This window comes from Diabrotica undecimpunctata, chromosome 6, assembly GCF_040954645.1.
Source record: "Diabrotica undecimpunctata isolate CICGRU chromosome 6, icDiaUnde3, whole genome shotgun sequence".
Classification (NCBI taxonomy): domain Eukaryota; kingdom Metazoa; phylum Arthropoda; class Insecta; order Coleoptera; family Chrysomelidae; genus Diabrotica; species Diabrotica undecimpunctata.
The window spans coordinates 107,869,484-107,888,412 of record NC_092808.1 but is presented as its reverse complement, the minus strand read 5'-3'; the positions used below and the strand labels follow the sequence as shown (position 1 = coordinate 107,888,412).

The 18,929-nt window shown below is 34.6% G+C and overlaps 1 protein-coding gene across 2 annotated transcripts in view; it reads right to left on the bottom strand.

Annotated features, from left to right (window-relative positions):
* The window catches only part of js (jiangshi), a 200,977-nt gene that overhangs the window by 15,300 nt on the left and 166,748 nt on the right, over window positions 1-18,929 (bottom strand). For both annotated transcript variants that reach the window (XM_072535088.1, XM_072535089.1), the window contains exons 3-4: window positions 17,533-17,798; window positions 1,813-2,054 (exon numbers count right to left, since the gene is read on the bottom strand). In XM_072535088.1, the coding sequence (XP_072391189.1) occupies window positions 1,813-2,054; window positions 17,533-17,798 (508 nt within the window). The remainder of the gene's footprint in view (window positions 1-1,812; window positions 2,055-17,532; window positions 17,799-18,929) is intronic.

Here is an 18,929-nt window from a genome sequence, read left to right as displayed (position 1 = left end):
ATGTCCACACCTTCCAGTTCCAGATCATCAATTATTAGTCTAGGTATCTGGTTGCCTGATCGAGTACAATACATATACTTGGTTTTCTGTGCATTTATTTTTAATCCCATTCTAAGTGCAGACGCCCTTAGTGATCGAAATGCTTCGATCAGAGATTCTGTGGACCTAGCAATAATGTCTATGTCATCTGCAAAGCCGACCACTTGTACAGATTTATTAAAGATGGTGCCATTCCTATTAATATGGCACTCTCGAATTACTTTTTCTAGTGCAAGGTTAAATAAGAGACACGACAGTCCATCTCCCTGTCTCAGTCCATTTTTACAATGGAAGGGTCTGGAAAAGTCGTTTTGGATTCTGACTACACTCTCTACGCCTATGAGTATAAGTTCCGTTATACCGTATCTCATACTAGTTAATAAACTTAAGAGACAAACAACACTAGTTGATGTGGCGACACCAAACAACAATAATCTTCGTGTTAAACAGAACAAAAAGATCGCCAAGTACAGGGATCTGGAATATTTCAAATACGAAGAAGTCGAGAATGAAAAGTACCCAGACAATACCTATTTTTCTCTCTACTACTGGAGTCATTCCGAAGAACCTCCTAGAAAACATAAAAAAGCTAGGTCTGAATGAATATCTCTACAAGACCATGCAGACAGCTGTACTACTCTCAACGTCCAGATTTGTACGAAAATTTTTGGGAGATACCCCAGCATACCAAGTCACCTACGGCTTCAATAACATGGAAAGAGTCCCACCAGAGCTCAATACTTCTGATACCGTAGGTATCTGGGATGAGTGAATATTTCCTCTAGAGGGAGTGTGAGCCGTATGGCTAAATCTGGATATAGAGAACTAAAAATTTATACTACTAAGAAATTATTAGGGAGGTTAAAGAATTTTGTTTTTATTCCTAGTTTACATATTCTCTCATTCACTGCCTTAAAATCAAATATGGCATTTTTCATCTTATTGTCAACTATTAAGGTTACTTTGAACTCTTTGTTTCCGCTATCTTTTCCGTTATATAGTATTGTATGCGTCTTTTGTCTTTTATTACGTGTCATAGCTATTTAGTTTCGTGTATTGCTTCTTGTTATATTTTGTATTTTTGGAACTCGTTCAGTAGCGATGCCTGTGCTCCTGGGTTAATTAATGTCAAGATGTTCCATGTACTGAGTGCGTAGTCCGTGTTTCTTTGCTTAAGTTGTCGTCGATGAGACCGATCTATCCGAGGCTTATTTAAAGGTTTCGTGGTTTTGTACTTTTTACGGTAACGGGTTAACGGTCCATTGCCCAACCCTGTAGGACCAGAATTTTTTGTCAGGGTAGCGGATATGGTTATATGGGGATATTTAATTATTCTTTATACTATTTAAAATAAAAAAAATAACCTTAAGAGTAGTTCGTCAGGCATTCTCAATAAGTGTCCAAACCATTTTAAACCTCTTCTTTCTATTCTGTCAATGACCGTTTCTGTAGCATTCATGTTATTGCTTATAGATTCGTTGGTCTTTCTTTTCAGCCTTGATGTTCTAGCACTTTTTCTCAAATAATCCATTTCAACTGCTAACAATCTTCTCTTTAGGTCTGCATTAATTGTTATACTTCAGAGCCATAGCAAAGAACTGATTCAACCATGGTTTGCCCTATTCTTAACGTTATATACTTTCTATTGATAAAAACTGAAAATATATTTTATCTAAAGCAGTTTTGACGTATACAGACGCCTTTAATGCAAAGAACAATTACATTCTTTCCTTTATAAATAAAAAAATTAAAGAAAGACTTATTTTTACTTACTATTTTTATTGGATGAGAAGTTAATGGCCTTTCCCCTCGCTTGAGAATTTGTTCTTCGTTGCGCGTTTGATAAATTAGTATTCTCGTTTAAGTCATTGGTAAATGGTTCTGGAGTTGACGTCTGTTTAATTATTTGTGTAGACCAGGAACTTGGAGGGAAATAGGTGGGTTGATCAGTAACACTCTCATCTTCGCTTTCAACTCCTACGAAGTCTCTGGGTGATAGATTTTGCTCACCGGTTCTAAAAATAAAAATAGACATTCCATGAAAAAAGCTAGCACAATACGTAGATCGATACAATAGACATATTGAAAGTAAAGTCAGATTAAAAGTTAAGCTATTAATTTTTTACGTACAAAAATGTATTTCAACTGAAATTAGTACTTTAGTTTATGTGTATCCATATTATTGGAGTACAAGTATTGGTTGGCATTCAGAATAGGCCCAATTTCTATTGATTCATATGAACTAAGGACTGCTTATCAATACAAACGATCGTTTCATGTCGTCTAGTTTATTTAACCCATAATGACCTAGTGTTACTTTTATGTAACGCTTGCAGAGGTACTTAGAAAACTGTACATAAAGTTTCAGTTTGGCTATAATCACGTAGATGGCCGTGTAAGGCATTCAAAACAAACATAAAAGGCATTCTGTGCAAAGCCACGCTGATAGTTGTTTTAGTTAGTGAGTAATTGTAGTCTGAATCAAATATAATTTAGCAACTATCATGAAGCATAACATTCGTTTCGAGTAAGTGTTACAAAAATATTATTTTTAGAGTAAAATGCATAATATTTTTACAAGAACACTGTTAAATAATGCTTTTTGTTGTCTGTGAAAATTTATATAATACTTTGATATTTGATAAAAACAGCTTTGAATTGTAGAGTTACGTATGTGTAACGCTAGGCTCTCTGAAGTACGTGTCCTTTTTAACCTTGAAATAAGTATTAATGCTCTTTATTTCTTTCTAGATGAGGTTTAACTCTACAAGAAGCAATAGAATTAGCATATATTATAGATGATGCAGATGAAATCTTCATTGATCCTCCGGATGCCAGTGAATTAACGGATAAGGATTCTGGAAATAAGGATGAGGGAGGCACTTTAGACAATCTAACTGGCCGTCAACTTCTGTCCAAAGTGAAAATTAGATTTAAAAAATATAGAGATGGTGATGATGGACGAACATATGAACAAAATACAGACAGAGAAACTATAGAAAATGAGAATTTTGAAAAGCAGGAAGAGAGGGACGATATCCCAAAAAAAAATTAAGCTTAACGGTAAAATCAACTGGAACGAGAATTGTGATTTAGTTCCATCACATGCACGACCTTTTCCTGTACAAAGTAATAAAAAAGATATCGTAGATCATGTTGCTCCGTTCGAAAAAATGTTAGATGATAATATTATCCAGATGTTAGTAACAGAAACAAGAAGGTATGCCATTTTTAAAAACTGTCCAGATCCTCAAATTACGGCGGAAGAAATTCGATGTTTCATTGCCATTCTAATCGTGAGTGGATACGACTGCAAACCTAGCAAACGACATTTTTAGGACCGCCAGCCTGACATGCGAAATGAAGCAGTTTATAATGCCATGAGGCGGGAAAGATTCACTCAGATAATGCGATTTATACACTGCGCAGATAACTTCAAAGTAGATGCTAATGACAAACTCTTTAAACTTCGACCGCTTGCAAATATGGTAAAAAATAATTTTCATAAAAATTTTGTTCCCGTTGAGCACCTCTCTTATGATGAGTCAATGATTCGATACTTTGGCAAGCACGGGTATAAGCAATTTATAAAAGAAAAGCCAATTAGATTTGGTTTCAAAATGTGGGAGCTCAATTCCTACAATGGATATCTTCTAGATTTTTAATTTTACCAAGGTAGACAAAAAGATATACACACCATAGTTGAGGAAACTTTTGGAAAACCTACCACTCCGCTGATAAAAATATTGGAGCAGATACCACATAAAGAATATCCTTATCATTTCTATGTAGATAATCTTTTCACTAATATAAACGTATTTAACTACTTAAAATTAAAAGGATATAATATTACGGGAACCTTTAGGGATGACAGAATTCCTAAAACTTGTCCACTACCGAGAAAAAAAGAATTGAAAAATTTGGACCGTGGTAGTTTTGCTTCATGTATCGACAGCGATAATGGTACTTTTTTCATAAAGTGGGTAGACAATAACGTTGTGGCTGCTGCATCTACAGCTCATGGTGCTGCGCCTGTGGGAACTGTGCGTAGATATAGCAAAAAAGAAAAAAATATGTGCAAATTCCAAGACCGCAAATCATTGCCGAATATAACAATAATATGGGAGGAACGGATTTAATGGACCAAAACATCTCTACATAGAATTATAATCCATTCAAAGAAGTTGTAGCGGTGTATCTTCAGATGGCATATTGATGCAAGTACTAGTAACAGCTGGATACTCTACAAGCACCACTACCCCAAGATTTCCCAATTAGATTTCAGAAGATGTATTGCTCAGTCACATCTTAAAAAATATACAAATGCTCCAGCATGGAGGACGATCCAGTTTTTCGAAATTTAGTGTCTCGCTTAATAGGAGCTCAGAAAATTTAAGGTACAATGGAAACAATCACCTTTTAATATTTATACCTATCAATAAAAGACGTCGCTGTGCAGGAGAGGGGTATAGCAGTAGTACTAAAACAATGTGTAGCAAATGTGATGTCGGCATGTGTACTGACTGCAATTATACTTTTCATATGATAACATTCTAGTTAAATGTATTGTCATTGTTTGTATTGTTCTATAAATTTCATTGTGTTTTTTAAGAATTTATTTTATTTTATTTTATTTTATTTTAGTTACGGTACTGTAATGACCTAGCGTTACATTTATGCAACACATATTTTTTTGTCTATTGTCTATTATTATACATTTTTAATAAAAATATATGTTTCTTTAATAAATTACAAAAACAAATAACTTATATTTATGAATAATGATGGTCATAATAAGTTAACTTTGAGTACATTATTTCGTGTTTTTATTATAACGTGGAATTTTTTTGTTTATTTGTTTTTTTTCCATAATTAAAATATCCCAAATAGGCCAATTCATTCTCCAAAAAGAATACATGTCGTCAATAATTGAAGTCATGCGTGTTTTCATTGCTGTTGGTGCTTTTGTCGCTGTTCGTTTCTTAGACTTCTTCTCCTCCATTTTCTTCTATCCTTAACAACTTGTTTAACTAACTTGTTAATTAACTTGTTCAAGTTTGTCTTATTCAATGCCTTCTAGATGTTAGTTTCTTAGCTGGTTTGCTTCTTTCATGATTCCTCCTTCCGGCTGGTTTCCAATTTCATGCTGCTTTTGGAAGTCGTGACTCATTTGTACGAACTAGTGATGTCTTTTGAAGAAGATTTCTTTAGAATATCTCGAATTTGCGGATGACATCTGCCTACTAACTGAAAGCCAAAGTCATATGCTAACAAAACTTGATAAGTTGGCACAGCACTCTGACATGATTGGACTCAGAATAAACACAGAGAAAACCAAACTCTTAAAAAAATAATAAAATAATGATAAACCGTAAGGAACTAGAAGAGGTAGACAAGTTTACATATTTTTGGGATCAGACATGGAAAGAAACGGGGGGTATAAAAAGGATATACAGACGAGAATAATAGAATAATAAAGGCTCTATATGCATTAAATGCTTTAAATAAAATTTGGCAAACAAACGAAATATCAGAAACAACAAAAATTAAAATCTTTAATAGTTGCATTACTTTACGGAGCAGAAACATGGAAATAGGACAAATCCGCAATTAAAAATCTGCAAAATTTTGTAAACAAATGTTTTCTAAACAAAATTTTATATAACAGTCATAAGACCGGAACAGCAACATCCCCCGATTTAACTCCTTTGGACTTCTTCCTATGAAGTTATTTAACAAGCAAGTTTTATAATACCATGCCTGTTTTATTGGAAAAACTAAGATCACAAATAGTGCATAAATGTAGTCTAGCAACTGCTGAAAAGCTTCAAAAGTTTGTCGTAATTTTGAACAGCGACTTTATAATTGTACGGACGTTAGTGAATATTTTGTTATCATTATGTTAGCCGTGGAAGCGGCCTTTGAAAATAAGTATTGACGAATTGTTTTGTAAGCGATATCAGTGCAAATTGTAAGCGATAAGTATTGTAATTAGAATGTTTAATGTTTTTATTTAAGTGAGTTTTTTAAGTTAAATAAAGTTAATTAAATCACATTGTGCTTCAATTAATCTCTGAACCCATAGAAAACCGTAACAGCTGGTGTCAGAATTAAAATTAAGTGAAACAAGGTATTTTAGATAATTTGTATGACCAAAACAAGAAGTGAGACAAAGAAAGATAACATTCGAGATATGATTGCCGCAATGGAACAAAGTCAAAGAGAAGAAAAAGAGGCTGACGGAAAACGGTAAGAAGAAAAAGAAAAATGTCGACAAGAAGCTGAAGAAGACGTCGCCAGGAAGAAAAAAAATCTGAAGAGAAACGTCATCAGGATGAAAAAAACCTGAAGAGAGATGTCAGGCAGAACAAGAAGTCGAAGACAGACGTCGCCAGGAATGCAGAGAGTTGCTCGTAAGTCTTATATCAAAAATATAAATCTACAACATAAGTTAATAAGATATAAAAAGAGAAATCGAAGAAATAAAAGAAGATGTGAAAATAGAAATCGAAGAGATAAAAAAAGACATGATTAAAGAAGTTGAAGTAACACAAGGCCTAATAGAGGAAATACATGATGAGGTAACGAGAACTCTTGAAAATATCCGTCTAGAAATTGAAAAGACCAAGCAACTGAGAGTTAAAGGTAAAGTAAAAGTGATTTGCTCTTCTGTCAATGGAATGATTAAGCGTCCTACATTCGATGGCGAGACATCCTGGCCAGTGTATAGAAGACAATTCGACGCTACTACACAAAATAATTGATGGGAAAATGAACAGAAGGCAACAGCTCTCATATTATCACTTTGAGGTAAAACTGTCAAACTCCTTAAAAACATCCCAGACGACGCATAAAAGACCTATGAAACCCTCTATCGGCTCAACGAAGTCAACTGAAAGTGATTATCTAAGGCTCTAATGAGTCTGTGCAAGAATACCGAGCAGAAGTAGAAAATATGGCACTACTCGCTTGGCCCGAAGTCCCGAAAGAGTTTCTGTACCAATTCACCATCCAATGCTTTCTCGATGGCCTTCTTCTTCTTCTTCAAGTGCCCTGTCCGTTGCGAACGTTGGCTATTAACATGGCAATTCTGATCTTATTTGCGGCGCTTCTGAATAGTTCGACCGATGTTAGCCCGAACCACTTCCTCAGATTTTGGAGCCACGAGTGTCTTCTCCTGCCTGGCCCTCGCTTACTGTCTATTTTTCCCTGGACAATCAATTGCAGTAGACGGTACTTATCGTGTCTCAATATGTGGCCTAGATATTCAAACTTTCTTTGTTTAGAATAGAATTGAATAGAATTGTTTAGAATATTTCTCGATGGCCTGCGCGACGTAAACTTTTAGCAGACGATACGAATAGGGAGAGAACGCTACCAATTATTAAAGGACGCTGTTTTCGTAGCCCCGGAGTATGAACTAGTGAAAAATGTGTCCCGCCATCAACGCAAAGTTCATTTCAAGAGCTGATTCTTTGAAACAAGAACGTCAAGTGCAACCAGAGTGTTACAGTTGTGGGTAGGCTATCTTCAAAGTAATTTCAGACAAAGTACAAGATCAGAGGACAGAAAAGTGACCGATAGGCAATCCTCACAACAGCAACTCAGTACCAGATGCTCAATATCCACAAAAAGACGAAGTAGCGACAATTAAATATGCTGATGGATTTCTTAATAGTCACCGAGCAGAGAGAAGTCGTAGGAATGTTGACGGTTTCTCGAGAAGACCATGCTAGAACAGGAATTGCCGATTAGGCTGTAACGAGGAACGAGGGGGTGAGATTAGACAATTGAAAACCATAGAGGGTTCTTCTTCTTCCTGGACTTTGTTTTCCAAATATTTTTCTTTGCAGGATGGTTTGAAGGAGAGCATATCTGGATTCATTTCGCATAATATGTCCGAAGAATTGTAACTTTCGAGATTTGATGGTGGTCAGTACCTCTCGGATCGTTTTCATTCTTCTGAGGATCTCCTTATTTGTGACTCGGTCAGTCCACGGGATTTTAAGTATTCTTCGATATAGCCACATCTCAAATGCTTCCAGTTTTCTGCATATATCTTCGTTCAAGGTCTGCGATTCAACGCCATAAAAAAGGACAGAGAAGGCGTATCATCGCAGCATTCTTACTTATGTATCAAGAGAGAGTTTGTGACTCTTGAAGAAGGCTCCTGTCCGATTGAAGGTGGATCTAGCTTTTCCGATGCGTGCTCTAATCTCCTGGTTGTTGGTCCATTATTCATTTATTATGGTGCTGAGGTAGTTGTAGTGCGTCACTCTTTCTGCAGGGGATCGGTTGACGTAGAGTTGACCTTCTGTTTATCCTTGCTTATTATCATAATCTTTGTCTTCTTAACTTTATATTGAGTCCATATTGTTGACTGTAATACGTGATTTTGTTCATAATAACTTGTATGTCTTCTTAGTTGTCCGCAAATACTATGGTATCATCTGCATATCTGATGTTGTTTAGCCGGTAACCATTTAGTAGGATACATTTTTCAGTTTCGTGCAAAGCTTCGATAAATATTCTTTCAGAATACAAATTGAAGATTCTATCTATCTATCTAATTAGCCTTCTTCGGTCCATATTTGGACATATGCCTCCCTAATCCTTTTCCATTCTTCTCTGTTTGTCGCTACAGTCATCCACCTAGAGCCCACACGCTTCTTGATATCATCTGCACATCTCATTCGGGGCCTTCCTCTGCTTCGTTTATATTCTCACGGTCTCCAACAAGAATTTTGTTCCATCGGTCTTCTTTTCGTCTTATATTGTGTCCGGCAAATCTCCATTCCAATTTTGCAACTTCTTATCTAACATCCCCCACTTTTGTTTTCTCTCTTATCCACTCGTTTCTCTTTTTATCCATAGATTGAAAATTAGAGGAGACAAAATACTGCCTTGCCCCACTCCACGCATGATTTTCACATAGTCAGTGTGTTGACCTTCAACTCTGAGATTTGCTGTCTGATTCCAGTAAATATTTCTAATTATTTTCAGATCTTGGTTGTTAATTCTTGCTTCTTTTGATATTTGCATCATCTTGGCGTGCTGTACTCGATCAAACGCTTTCTCGTATTCAATCAGACATACGTATACGTCGCAGTTAACGTCTCTGCATCTCTGGAATAAGACTTGTACTGAGAACAAAGCCTCTCTAGTACCAACAGCATTTGTGAACCCGAACTGGTTGGGGGAAATTTGACTTTCACACAGCTTGCAGATTCTCTTATGAATTATCTTTAGAAACAATTTTAGGAGATGACTCATGAGGCTTATAGTACGGTAATCTTTCTTTTTTGGCTCCTGTTTTTTTTGGAATAAACTCAGATTTCAGCCATTCTGTTGGTATTTCTTCAGAGTTGTATATGTTGTTGAATATCTTTGTGATTATTGCTATTGACTCGTTAGCACTACACTAAACAAGGACAAACAGTTTAAAATTGCAACAGGATAGAGAATTCCATTCTCTTTCCTGTTGCCGACCAGAATGTAGCTTCGACTTTTTTAAATGATTTTAAACTGTTTGTCCTTGTTTAGCGTAGTGTTATGTTCAACTTTATGTTTAATTTTTATTTTTATTACATTCTGGGATTGTTCGATAGCCCAAAATTGACGAAATGCCCCTGAAGATGCTCTAGTGAGCGGAAGTACTTGGGCAAGATTTAATTAATAAAACTGTGCTCGATATCTGCCTTTATTTTATCAAAGTTCAATATGACTTGGGCCAAAATTCGTGAGATCATACGTATTACTGGGATAACTGTCAACAAGATGTGGAAGAATGATGCAAATGATGCTGTGTGGAAGACATATTAAAGATAACTTAATCGTATTACGACAATTTTTATTTAGTTTAATAAATAATATGTAGTTAAATTAGTTTTCAGCGTGGGTATATAGCATTTTTCAATATGTAAAAATGGAACCTTTTTTGAGAACGCCAATGACGCATATTAAAATTCATCAAGTGCCTAATAAATATTGCATAAAAATATTTGCCTATGATCCAGCCATGGGAATATTACTTAAATTTTTTAGTAAATCACACAATTTACATAAATTATATTCAACAAATTATTACCTAATCATTAAAACATTTTGTTTCCAAGAGATTCGTATAATATAAATAAGACAAATTTTTAATTAATAGATAATTAATAGTGACATTTTTTTAAATAAAATATGTTAAATATATTTTGAAATTATAGCATATTTAAATAAAACTAACGTCTTCCAAAATGTTCATAAAATTGATTGACAATATGATGATGACCCGTTCAGTGTTAATCAAGTTTTTTCAAGTGAAAAATATTTAAATAGAAATATTTCCTCTTCTTTTGGCAATGGCGCACCTACAATTTTCTTGGGAGGGGGATTTGGTTGGGCACCGAAATTTTTTTTATGCTACCTCCATGTACTAAACATAGCAGTGCCAGAGATTCAGGTATCTGTTATCCTTCCTACCAACTAAAACCATCCTCTCCTAGTGTACAGTTGACTGTCGCACGTACCGTACTCCGAAAGTGGGATGACCGCAGGAAGGCTGACGATATTGTTCAATTGCTTGTTCAATATTATTCGCAAAATAAATTCCCAACACAATATACTATAACATATTTTATGTTTTGTGTTACACAGGGTATCCTGTGTTTGACTTTAAGTTCCAACGCATGCGCATTGTTAAAAAACAAAAGGTATTGTTATAAAATATTGGACAGAACGGATGGCTTCTTGGCAATCCAATAAAAATTGTACTTAGATAGTATATATATATATATATATATATATATATATATATATATATATATATATATATATATATATATATATATATATATATATATATATATATATAAGTTACGTAAAATATAAGTGGCTCTTCCCTTTCGGAATCCAATCAGTTTGGTGTAAGTTGGGTTTGTGAAATAAAGCTTTTATTGTGAAAATTTGCCTAAATTATACGTATACGTATGTCAAAATATTGCAGTACCTGTATTTTCCAGATTCATGTTAGGTTATTTTGCATTTATTAATTTTCATAAATTTCATGCATTTGTGAAGGCAATTAAACTGGCGTCAACAAAGACCATCCCGAGGGGATGTAGAACCAACTATATCCCTAGAATGACTGAGAATAATTGCAAACTGTACGAAAACTACTGACAGCCAACTGATGAGAACCCCCTATCTTCAACTACGATCGAAGAAGGTGAAGACTTAGTATCGGCAATATCAGAAAATAGACGCTAGGCATCGATACAGACTAATATGACACACAGTAGCAGTAAAGCCTGGACATTAATAAAGTATCTGGGCGAAAACAAGATGACAGTGCAATCCACCTACATCAATGTAACTCCAAATTAGATAGTTACACAACTTTTACAGAACGGTAACTCCGTAAAGGACCCAAACATCCCAACCAACAAGCAGTTTATAAAGAGGGGTCAGTACATGGAATCTGATACATACATAAATTTGACCAATAATTTACAGTGGACGAACTGAACATCGCTATTCTAGAACTTAAGACAGACAAAAAAGCAACTAGTAGGCATCAGAAATCTTTAGAAGTATGAGCAGTTTTTCAAAAACATGGCTATTAAAACTCATATTAAACTCGTGTTAATCCGTATTTAATCGAGGAAAGGTATCCAGTGAAACTAAAAAGCCACCGCTTATCCCTCTCCTGTTTTCAACATAGAAGAAAACCTTATAGAGAAAAAAAGGCAAGCTTTAGAGTAGGAGGGTCATATACTAGCCATTTACTTAATCTTACCTAGTACATCGAGGATATTTATTAAAAGGGATTAAAGATCGGTGTTATATTTATTGATCTACCACATAATACTGTTAACTATCGAATACTCTTGCACAAAATGTACAAAATAACAAAAAATTACAAAATAGTAATTCTCCGATTAATTCTGACTAACGGGTGTTTCCATGTTGAGTTCCAGGAGAAAAAAAGTGGATGTCGTGCCCAAACAAATGAATTACACAAGGAGATGTACTCTCTCCAGTACACTTTAACATATACACTAATGACCAACCGATCCGTGATACGTCAAAAACATTTATTTATGCTGATGATCGTGCAACAGCTTATCAATCTATTAGTGTTCTGGACATAGAAGAACATCTTACAGACGAGCTTAAATCGTTATCAACAATCTACTGGGAAAGTCAGGTGCACCCAAATACACAAAAAATACAAATTACTCTTTTCCATTTCAACAACAGGGAAGCCTCAAAAAACCTTTACGTTCAATGGAATGGAGTAACATTGTCACATTGTCTGACACATTCACCAAGTACTTCGGAGTGATGCTAGATAGAACAGTGAGTTACAAAGCTAAGACCCAAGCTAGAAATAATATGCTACATTTTAACGGTCAACAAAACTTAGGAATAAAAGGGAACAAAAGTGAAAACTTACAACAGAATGTTGTAAGACCCTCAGACCCTCAGACCCTCTTGTTTTTGAAAACCTTGTCAAAATGCATGGAATCTACACTATTCTGAAATTTCTAAGCATACAAGAAAGCATATTTTCAAAACATTTTGGAAAATTATGAATTAGATTAAAAGGAGTTTTGTAGCATTTTATATATTAAAAGAAAGCACCAAACGTTAAATTGTGCAAGAATTTTTAAAGCCATATATTAAATAATTTGCAAGTATGTCGCAAAATATTATAAATACTTTATGCATTGGTTTAAAATGTTAAGTCGTGGATTGATCACGTCAAGTTCCCATTGTATGGATCCTAAAAAACAAATAGAGACAACGTAAAGGAGAGAGTATAAAGACTAGATAAAGTTCAGTATGAAGTTCTAGACATATTTTCTGAACAGCTTTTAAAACTTCCCCATACTGCTGCCGAAAAGACACTTTAAAATTATACCTAGAACGTTACTTTTGATCAATAAGTGACGTTTATTAACTATACCTTACTCACGAATGAGAAAGCAGTTCCAGATTTGTCCTGCAGTGTTTGGTTCAAAAAACTTATCAGTTTATAGTCCCAAACAAAACCAATGCTATACGTGTATCTCTTTTAGATGCGGAAATAGTACAGATGAAAATTGCATGAAATACCAAAGAAGAAGGAAACACATAACGTAACGAAATTAGAAAAATTTAAAGATAATGTTTAGACAGAAAAGAAAGAGTACATCACTATTACAATGGATGTCCAGGTAGTAAAATTATCTCCATATCTTAACACAGGCAATATATATTTCAAAACCAAACTCTGCCGACATAATTTTACAATTTTCAATTTGCCAATAAAGGATATTCTTTGATACTGGTGGTCAGAAGATTAAAACAACATGTGAAGGTTCTTCGGCCTTCACATCTTGTAGCCTTGATTGTCATCAAAGTTGTCTGACCGATGAAAAAATAGCAATAATTATTTGGCCAGATAGAAGTCCGAGTCAAAATACAAATTATGTACTTTCAAACATATTACCGAATTTTGATATGATGAACAAAGTGATAGTATTTGAAAATATCCAGAACCAGGCCACACCCAAATAAAGCGCGACTCGCTTCATAGCACTATAGAAAGATAACTTCTTTTCTTACCGCGTAAAACTTCTAGAAGCTAATTGCTTCAAAAGCTTTTTACTGCCAAGCAATTTAAGATATCAGTCAATCAGAGCTGAAAATATGCTAAATAACCCTGTAATCAATAATTCTAAGATCAACAGATACTCACAGGATGGCCTAATGACAGTTCACCTGAACTTTGGAAATAACCTCCTCGGACTCCAGGTAACATATGATACTACGGTTCAACAAATTATTTTTCGCATTCGACGGCAAACGCAGTTATTCTGCCCGTAAGTATCGCCCGTGTTAAGCATTTAAGCATCTACTATGCGTAGAAAATTGCGCCGTGGCATACTTCTCGATTGAAATGAGTTAGTCAGACTTTTGTTGTGAGTAAGTAAATACGTCATGGCAGACGCTAAAAAAAATCATCAATAATAAAAGTAAGTACATAATATTTAGCATGTTTCTGTGTATGATCAGTGCATTTTAGTATTAAAAAAAGGTGCTAAATTGAAATTGTGATAAATTGATGATAGGTACAATAGTTCTTTGGCCCTAAATACAAGGTATCATGATACCTTGGATCCTAAACGGTAGTGTATTTTAAAATATTTTTTTTTTATTTTTAGGGCCGCCGACTGCGACTGAACTTCAGGAAATCGCAGATAATGTGAATTTAGATGACTCTGATTTTAATCTTTCTCTTTTTCCTGACAGTGATGATGATGGGGATGAATGGGATGAACCTAGAAATCTGGATAAGAATGAAATAAATATTGAAAGTGAGGAAGAAAGAAATGACGATCACGCTGAAATCAGTGACATATCAGACGAAGATTCGGATGATGACATGCTCTTGACAACTCGGCTTTTAAAGGAGAGTAACACGTCAAATTCTATTCCTAAAATAGACAGAAAAGAATGGAAGAGAACACATTTTACACCACAATTTACCCAATATCAACCCTCTGTGCAAGATCCCTTAAATCCCGAAAATATTCCAAGACCTATTGAATACTTCATTAAATACATCGTCAACAATTTTTTTGAATCCATGGCGTTGTACTCGTATATAAATATGAAGGAAGTAAAAAAAGCAGGAAAATCTTTGGAGACTTCTGCAGAAGAATTAAAAACGTTTATTGCATGCTGCTTGCATATTGGTATTTATGATTTATCCAATATTGGATCAAATTCAAAGGGCCTTGTCTGAATAATGAAAGAACTGAAAAAGTGTCAATCGATGAGCAAATGTTTCCCTTTCATGAAAAAGTATTAATGAGACAGTTTTTGCGAGGAAAACCTAACCCTGTAGGATTAAAGAATTTTGTCATGACGACTACGGGGGAATTCCACTTGATTTTCACATGTATGAAGGTAAAGGCAGATTTATTGAATCCAGCTTGGTACTTACACCAGAATGGCTGGATATCGAGGGAAGGGTTGTTTTAAAACTTACAGATACTCTGCCAGTAGGAGTATCTATTTTTGTTGACAGATATTTTACGTCAAAAATATTGATTAATGCATTACATTCACGGAAGCTTTATGTAACAGGAACAATATTGAAAAATAGAATACCAAAAACTGATGTGACATTTAAGACAGATATAAATCTAAGAAAATCAGGAAGAGGCTCCCACAATATGCTCGTTAAAAAAGACAACAAAATAACTGTTACAAAATCAGCATTTGGAGCTGAACCCTTGGGATTGTGTAGGCGCTGGTCAGTAAAAGATAAAAAATACATAAAAATAAATCATCCAGCAGTGATTAAGCACTACAACGAAAGCATGGGCGGAGTAGATTTGCTGGATAGGATTATGTCAAAGTACCCTATGAGCAGTAGAACAAATAAATGGACGATGTATTTACGCCTTTATTGATTTTTGTGCTGCAGCTAGTTGGCTACAATACAAGAAAGATTGTTTAGCTGCAGAAACTCCCAAAAACATATTCAAGATTACCTGTCATTTAAGTTTTCGCTTGCTAGGTCGCTCTTGTACTCCAAGAACAGAAATGAACCCACGAAAGTGACGAACAAAATGAAAATGTAACCAGAAAAAGAAGAAAGACTGCACCAATCCCCGATAAACTCTTAAGGTCAAAAGACGCTAAACACCTCCGAAAATTCGTTAATGAAAGCCAAAAATTAAGATCAAAATGTGAAGTTTGTCAAATGTGCCCGGTGCAAGGTTTTTTTATGTTGTAGTGTCAATAGAAATTGTTTTACTAAATTTCATCAATAAAACGATAAGTGAATATTAATTTTTTTATTGTCAGTCCAGACCCAAAGTATCACTAGTGATACTACAATTTTTGAAAAAACCAAAAGGGTTTTTTTTTATTTTTTGTTTTTTATGATTAGTAATCCCAAATTGTAACATTCTTTTGATTAGCAACAAAAAAATCACTGCAATTCATGTTTATAAGTAGTATCTCCAAGAAATAAAATCTGTCATCATCCCCAAAGGTAAACACTATTTTTATGACAATATTTTGCACTAATATTGTACTTCAGTGAAAACCATTTATGTAATTATTCTTTAAAAGTTTGCTTTATTTTCTTTTAATAGCTTAGACGAAGCAGCAAATTATTATAACTCCTCTTCTTCTTCTTCTTCTAATGGCGCTACAACCCTTTGTGAGTCTTGGCCTGCTTAACAATGTTCTTCCATTCTGCCCTGTCGGATACTTTCCTTCGCCATTGCCTGATGTTCATGGTTTTAAGATCCCTCTCTACGTCGTCTATCCATCTTTTACGGGGCCTTCCTCTTGTTCTGTTTCCTTGGGGCTTCCATCTCTGGACTACTTTTACAGCTCGATTATCTGGCATTCTTTCTAGGTGACCAAGCCAGTTTAGTCTTTGTGACTTTACAAATCTGACAATATCTGCGCTCTGCATTAGTTCATCCAGCTCGTGATTCATTTTAATTCTCCACGAACCATCGCTGCATTGGGTTGTTCCAAATATCTTCCTTAGTATTTTGCGCTCAAATATTCTCAGTTGATTTTCATCAGTGGTTGAGAGGGTCCACGTTTCACATCCATATGTGACCACTGGTCTAATTACTGTTTTGTAGATTCTCAGCTTAGACTCACGATTCAGTAACTTACTTTTCATTAAGTCTTTGTATGCATAAAAGCACTTATTACCGCTAAGAATCCGTGCTTGTATTTCTTGACTGATGTTGTTGTTGTCATTTATTATTGAGCCTTGGTAAGGAAAAGTGGAGGCATATTTGTAGGTATGGTTGTCTACCTTCAGATTCTCATGTTCATTCGATTTTGTGCACTCCATATATTTTGTTTTGCTTTCATTTATATATAGACCAAACGTAGCAGCTTCTCGTTTCAGTTCTATAACTTTTTCGCTTAATACACTTTTGTTGCGGCTTATTATGGCAACATCATCCGCATATGCGCATATTTGCATAGATCTTGTATTAATACAGCCGTTTATATCCAGTTTTCTAACAACAGCTTCTAAAGTTAGATTAAAAAGTGTAAATATCAAAGGCCTGCGTCATATCTCCATCTATTTTTACCATAGCTTTGGAACCCTTCAGAGTCATTCGTATAAGTTTAACCAACTTATTGGGTATCCCTAACATAGATAGTTGCTTTAACATCTTTTGTCGATCTACTCCATCAAACGCCTGTTTGAAATCGATATACTAGTTATTATAACTCATATCTGCCAATAAAATCATCAAAACCGTCAGTATTACTTACTTATTTCATATTTACATCAGAAAAATGATAGACAGCTTTGGTTTAACATGCCGACTTTCAATAAAACTCCATTTTCCTGCAATATAGTTTTTATCGTCTACTATAACGTAAGTAAGTGTGACTGTAGATAGAACGTTTTGCCAGATCCACTGCGATATCAAGAAATAAAAAATATCTAAAAGTACTTACCGGTATACTATATTATATTCTGTTCTGTTCGATGGTGCAACAAGCAAATCGGGACGAGGAGTTCTTAAAATGTGCAACGTTTCTGAGTCTTCCAAAAATTTTCGGTTTCTCTGACCTATGAGAAGATTGGCGCTGTAATCTTCAGTGGCTCTGCTGCAGTTCACCATATACCAATGATCACAAATCAACATCCGTTGTTGAAATAGTGTGGCATTTGGGCAAGTATAGCTGAATTGTCTTCCAAGACCGTCGCACATATGGTAAACCTAAACATATATTATTTATATATAAATTTTAAAAGTTTTAAGTGAAATTGTTAAATCTATACCTCGCGTCGTGAGAACATATTCAGAATATAGAACAGAAAAAATAAAGTACTACTGAGCATATTTTGTTTGTACGCCAGGATAACATGAGAGAGAAAAGAGGGAGAGGAGAGCGAAATAACGGAAGAACTCGATAGAAATGTAGTAATAAAGCAGTAGTATAGATGCGGTAGGAAGTGGTAGAATAGTAGAAATATAAGATATTAGAAGCTATTAAGTTACATTACATTTTGTTTTATAAATTTTCAATACAGTTTAATATTTTAAATATTTAAGTTCATCATAGCTATTCTAATAAATGTTCATATTCCAAACAAGAAAAAACCAGTAAAGTATTTTTTAATTAGAACAAGTGCTATACGAACAACAACATGCATCTCAACAAATACATTATATTCCTCAATATCCGGTTAATATTCGAAGCAAATTTCATAAAAACATAACTAAACACCTCTTATCTTTTATGTCACATAATGCACAATCTCTTCACGATAATGAGGATTACCAAATATAACAAAAACAAATCCACAAGAAAACTAAGTTCCTGTAGCTGGCTGTATACCATGTATCATAAAAAAATGATTTTAAACTCCTTTATAAAAGGTATATAATTAAAACACCCTATCGGGCTACATCACAGAATGTTTTCGGAATTTGTAACATTTTTTATATTTTTTTTTTAAATTAAAATATTAAATAATTTTTAAACCCTTTACCCCTGTTGCTGATACACCCATGGCCGTATCCGCAAATCGAGATGCGGGTGGGCTCTGTCACCCTTGTTAAATTTTATTGGAACATACCGACTATTCAGGCTGGTCCTTTTAAATAACTTTGGTAAACAAAGTCGTAAAAGCTCTTTATAGTATCTCTCTGAAAGAACCTAATTCAAAAGGTTCTATCGCTTCTCACGGTTCCAAAGACAAGAGTCCCGTTACTTACCTTTCTATATTTGGGTATCTACCTAAAGATGGAAACAGCTTGGCGTTCTTTTAGGCAAGTTGTCATTTTTGAGTGGGGGATATCCCAACTATTTTTTTGAGAAGCTTGTTAAATTTTAGGAGGACGAAA